Raw genomic sequence first — 6,089 nt, 5'->3', positions numbered from 1 at the left:
AACATTCTACGTTTCAAATATCGCGCCCCGGCTACAAATGATTTCAATATGTTCCCCTCTATTTAGCCTTGCCGTGCGCGTGCGGAAGGATACATTCCCTCCTGTTATTCTTACTTCTATGGATCTAGTATAAGATGCTTTCCAGGTACGAAACACAGTCATACATTGTGTGACATAGTGTTACACGGTGTCAACTTGTAGCTGGAACGCTTTAGTCTTTTTATTTCACCGCCAGAGTGTAATTACTTAATTTGCCATTAGTTTATCCAGCGAATATGCATTGTGAATATAGTATGTGTGTGTCGATTTATAATAACTTAAAATCGTCAACAGATACTTTTGCTGTAAAAATTAATATTTTTTAACAAAAATTTCTTATGAATTAGTTTATTTATCAGATATATAGAAGACTGATAAAAAACTGATCAATTTATGTAAATTAAGTTATTACATGGAAAAATAATAAACATATAATATTAAATAAATATATTTTCTATAATACTGTTTATATGTTAATATGGTTAAGGGTCAATTGTTCCATTCGTTTTTTCTTCAAATTAGACAAAGACAGACATATGATTTAATTATCAGTTAACTTATTAATGCCTATTTCTACCAACTTTGGTTAATTTAATCAAAGTTGATAGAAATGGGCATAAGATATTGGAATAACGGGCCTTTAAAGACACGTTCAAAATAGAATCCACTTGAAGATATAAACGTTGTGGAGCGCGCAAAGAAAGGCTATGATTCGCCCCTTGGTTCGTACGACTCTTTAAAATGTTCGCAGCGTTAAGTGAATTCTATCTTATAGCTCATATTCTAAGTTCTTTTTATGAATAAAACCCGATTCCACCAACGTCGATTGGGCTTTGATCTGAGTTTAAGTCTTTGTTTCAAATAGTTTAAGCATGGCTTAAGGCTTGATCGACGTTAGTGGAATCGGGCCTAAAAGTGCCTCTAAATCTGATAAATTCTTTGACAGACTTGTCAACACGTTTAGAGACACTTTTATCGATAAAAGAGAAATAAGGTCTGTGTCTCTAGATTTTGGCTTGCGGAAAGGTATATGTTGTAGGCCTGGAGGTGGCGCGCTAATCTACACTTTTCTACACTATCTTACACTCTAAAAGATTCAAGATATAGCGTTGAACTTGTAAGCACGTTGTCAGTGTACATACGCAATATACATATATTTGATATTTTGTTTGAAGTATTGCATTTCTGAGACAATGTATTTTTATTTTGGGCTGCTGTTTTATATTCTAGCAATTTTATATCCTTGAGAAGGTATTAGTACGTACTTTTCTGTTACGCCAAATTCAGTAAGCTCAATGAACTTTATTACTTAGTCGACGTCTAAACAACGGCATGCATAAACAAATGGCACATCATGAAGAGCCTGAACGTTATAACAAATTCTTCAATCCGAATATGTGTCACGTTTGCAAGATGAGAGACCATGGCGACTTTATAACATGTGATCAATGCTACATGATCACCTACTGCAAGACAGAGCACCAACAAAAAGACTACCCGCATCACATACAGATCTGCATGGCTATGCAAACACTTTTGAAGAGCCATCCACATCTCTGGGTCACTGTCCAATTAAGTTTGGAGGGATGGAACCAGTCGAGGAAAGAATTTGTAGGTCTGATAAAGACAATGCTGTCACGTGATTTAAAGCCATACGAGGAGCAGATGATTATATTCGCCAAATCATGTCTTATTTGTCACCAGCAGGTGAACATTCACCCTTGCAAGAAGTGCTGGTCCGTTAACTATTGCCTTGATCACGCAGAAGCTTTCACAAAGAACCACCACACCAAGTGTAAGGATCTGCTGTTACATCTTACTCTGTATCTGGAGCTGAGATGTATTTCAGTGCCAATTATCAAATTCTGTGCGTTTCCCAATGTGTGTAGACGTGTTGACAATATGCATACATTTTGTGAACAATATGTGCGACGTGGATATTACACCATAAAAGGTTACACATGGATCACTGCGGATTACTTCTACTCCGATTACTTATCAGCACCACTAACACTGTATTATGGAATGAAAAATGTAAATCTGTTAAAATCTAAGAATAAACAAAATCATTATGTCGTTCACATAATAGCTGCAGGCCTGGTTGACAGGGAATATTTGCCTTATTGGGAACTTTTCCTACACGGTTTGCCCAATGTAAAAGACTTAAAAATTGTATTGATAGGGTCAGAATTGCGCGCTGAATGTGAAGATATTGCAGTTTGTGCGAAGTGTTCGACAACTTACAGGCGGAAGCTTAGTTTCGAATGTAGCAATATGTCATACCATAGCTACATGGACAGTAATTCGTATCAGCGGCCAAATGTAGTTGTGGGACTTCAGGCAGATCTCAATGAGTGGGACGCGTTATCGACATTGCTAGTAAAGATACGAAATGTGAAGTGTCCGTTACTACTGACTGCAAAATCAAAACTCATGTCTCAGCGGAATGTGAATCTGATCAAAGCGTTTCTGGACACAACTGTGAAGTTTGTATATCATGGTGAAAACAAATTTTGTTCTGGCAAGCCGTACAGAGATTTGGAGACTGATGGCGCATCTTATCGCAATAAGTATTTAGTTATCTACCCGAATTTGTTGCAAAAAACTAAGTCTAATTATAACAATCGCCGTAATAATTCTTCATAGCACTCAGAAAAGACATCTGGATACGAGAAATTTTATTTGAATACGAGAGATCAGCTGGATAAATGATTAGCGAATACTGTCTTTAATTAATATATTTCATTTTAACTTGCACTATTCTAACTTGCACTAGTGTGTACCACTTCAGGCATTTTAATTAAAAAAAACCTTCTGTGTGGCGTCTATTCAGACAGTCACAATTATTAGAAAAATTGATTCTGGTAGACAAAAAAGACCAGCGACGAGAGAAAAACAAATGTGATGATTAATGTTCCTCACATTATACTACTGTTGTAAATACTAGATATCACAAATAATTTTTTAGTAGATATAAAAAATAGCAGCGATCAATTCTAACTGTGACATTTAAAATTCCACCGACATTTTTCTTGAGCGAGAAAAAGGAAACCAAATATTACATTTAATATGTAAGATCACAGAAGAACATAAACAGTAAATATGGGAGCCCACAGAAGAATGCAAACAGTAAAACTTGAACAGTGAAACTTAAGTTATAAGCAAGTTGACTAACCACATGTGATGATTCTTCTTATGATCTAGGAATAATCGATTGTGATTTGTCGATTTCATTACTGCTTACATTTTTCTGTGCCATCCATTTAAGTGTGCATTGATGTTCATTTCACTGTTGCTACTTCGTCGACACGACTGTCTATGTAAATAGTTTTAAAAGCTATATGCAGGTTAAATACAGATTAATTCTATGAATTAATATTTGATGTTTTTAATAAAAAAAAGTTTAATTAGAGTTTCATTTCTTTTTCACGTTAATATCCTAATAGCACAAGATCTTCTAGGAACCACCTGAGAACATTTTTAGGATGTAGAAGCATCCTTAGAACATCCTTGGAATACTCTCTGGATATCTGTGCTATTAGGGTAGTATTAACCAATTTAAGAAAGACATGCTGGTTGTGTATAAATTCCATAAAATTGTATGAGCAATGTTACCATGAAATAATCAGCTTAAAAATGTGCATTTGTATTATGTAAATATTAAATTTATTACATAAAGCAGTATATCACACAACTGCAGAAGACTTTATTATAGCTAATAATATTTTACTTGCGTTTATTTGCACACGATGCAGTGTTGAGTTTGAGTCAATCAAGCAGTCTTATAACATTTTCCATTTGTTCTGATAATCAACAAATAATCATAAAATTAATGTGACATGCAACTTTCCTTTCTAATCTTTCTAACTTTTAATGATTAAAAATAAAAAAATTTCTAATTTATTTTCATAATTTTATGTCGTTATTATCTTAATCGTTTATTATCTAATTTTTTATGTAGATCGAATATAGTATATGTATTTTATCTCAGTTAACAAAATTTAATTGATACGTAGCGTTTTCAAAATGTATACCTATGTTTTCTACTTATGGAACACTAAGAAAAAATATTTGAAAATTTATTAGTGAGATATAAAGTTTATTCACAAAAATAGTTTATTTCGCAGAAATAAACTTTATATCCCCTAAATAAATTGTTAAATACTTTTTTCTTGAAGTATAAGAAAATATAAGCACGTAACACCTCAGCAAACCGTCAGGTTAGTTAAAATTATATCAGAAATTTGTACTTCACTTGAGATTTGTACTTTATGTTGTGTCATATATGCGTTATATTCTTCATATGAATTCGTTTGGGGATCTACTTGACTTTCTTTAACTTGAATTGGTATTTCAATGGTATTTTGATTTTCATGGTGTAGATACCATGTGTGACACACATCTCCAAAACCAGTTTTCTCCACTATTTTTATTTCACGCAGCCAAATTCCGTGCAGCGTTTTTGTATTGCGCAGTTAAATACTACATGTTATTACTTGAATTTCGTACATTAAGAAAAAATACATGCAATTTATTTGAGGAATATAAAATTTATTTCTGTGAAGGAACTTTACATATCTTACAAATAAATTTTGAAATATCTTTTTCTCATTGCATTGTTTCCTTTTATGTTTTCTACTCTGCTGTGTTGAAAGTTATAGTAATAGAATATTTATTAACATTGTTTCGGTTTATTCATTTAAATGTATTAGTGTCTACGCGTTATCTGCTATTATTTTTTGTATTCGTTCTTGGCGTTAATTATTTATGAATTTAATTGGAAGTACTAGTATTAACCTTACAACTAGTAACTAGGTTCATTTATGCTCGGGTTATTTTATGGAGTTTTCGTTTCTCGGAGCATTTGTTTAAAGATCATTAAAAATAAAACATCTGGTAATTTATTTTCCACAAAAAGCTATTTGATTTTCAATTGGAAGAATAAAGAAAATATCAATAATTGTTGAAGATTTTTTTGCGTATCCTAAGGGGAAAAAATCGAGGAAGAGACAGTAATGAGTCTGGTTAGTCTTCTGCAGATAGCAAAAATATTTTGTCACTTGGAGGATTGAGTATTGTTTGTATTGTATAGTGTACTAATTCTTAAACTATCTGGCATTGATATCACAGATTATCACAAAATGTCAAGAGGATAAAATCAAGGAGTGAGGATGCTAGGTTTTATGGTAATCTATATTTGTGTGCTGCCAGGTCTTAGAAAGTAATTATGCAAAATTTTATTCAGATCGGCGTCAAAGAGTATAAGAGTTGGTATGGAATATGCAGACAAACATTCAATTTTATACGTAAGTTATTATGTTGCATATATCAAGGAGTGACTTCAATACTTCGTATTGCATATATCAAGGGGTCATTTTAATACTTTGTTGCATACTTCAAGGAGTGATTGTCGTCATACATTTTGGTCTGCTTAGCAAACTCACTTTTTCGTATTTTTCTCACATATAATCTGTCAATTTGTAACCTAAGAGTTTAACAATATATTATTGTTGTTATCATTATTATTATTATTATTATTATTATTATGAGCAAAATGCTCAACAAATCTACTTCTACGAATTTACATCGGTCTCCCTTGCTTGTATATTCCCGGCTTCAAAGATTCTGCGTAAATAAATAGTTTTATATATTCACACACACAAAACAACATTGTCCGGCGGACAAATACGCACGTGTAGCACGTTTCTGTCAATTAAGCGGTTGATAAATATTTTTCAGAATGTTGCAGTAAATTTACCAAAAAAAAAAAAAAAATAAATAGAAAAAAATGCATCAAGCGGATATTTGTTTTGCAGTTTTTATTCTATATACATTTCACGTCGTACTCTTATGTACGTTATTGGCTCTGCCCGTTGATGGCTTCGTAACGCGATAATTTATTCGTTATTCTCGCGTGATGAATCTGCCGTAAGGCGAGCGCGTGCCAACGTCAATCGGAGCGGCGAGCGCGTTTTCGCAAAAAACAGTTTTGCATGGGCCGCGGGGGACGTTAAAACAATTGATCGAAAAATATTTAGTGATCGAATCAA

The 6,089-nt window shown here is 33.1% G+C and overlaps 1 protein-coding gene across 3 annotated transcripts; it reads left to right on the top strand.

Annotated features, from left to right (window-relative positions):
• Positions 1 to 1,065: 1,065 nt before the first annotated feature.
• On the top strand, positions 1,066 to 5,841 carry LOC116847557. 3 transcript variants are annotated; one of them, XM_032822657.1, is made up of 2 exons: positions 1,066 to 1,650; positions 1,747 to 5,841. In XM_032822657.1, exons 1-2 carry the CDS (start codon positions 1,372 to 1,374, stop codon positions 2,683 to 2,685), a joined length of 1,218 nt encoding a protein of 405 aa, XP_032678548.1. In that variant the 5' UTR covers positions 1,066 to 1,371; the 3' UTR covers positions 2,686 to 5,841. The 3 variants fall into 3 exon arrangements, with proteins under 3 accessions (XP_032678548.1, XP_032678547.1, XP_032678546.1); XM_032822656.1 differs by having other exon boundaries at positions 1,744 to 5,841; XM_032822655.1 differs by having other exon boundaries at positions 1,069 to 1,290; positions 1,353 to 5,841.
• The last annotated feature ends 248 nt before the right edge of the window (positions 5,842 to 6,089 follow it).

This window comes from Odontomachus brunneus, unplaced genomic scaffold (assembly GCF_010583005.1).
Source record: "Odontomachus brunneus isolate Ranch 3 - 2012 unplaced genomic scaffold, Obru_v1 Obru_scaffold_080, whole genome shotgun sequence".
NCBI classification, from domain to species: Eukaryota; Metazoa; Arthropoda; class Insecta; order Hymenoptera; family Formicidae; genus Odontomachus; species Odontomachus brunneus.
The sequence above is the reverse complement of the archived record's forward strand: the minus strand, read 5'-3'. Positions and strand labels throughout refer to the sequence as shown.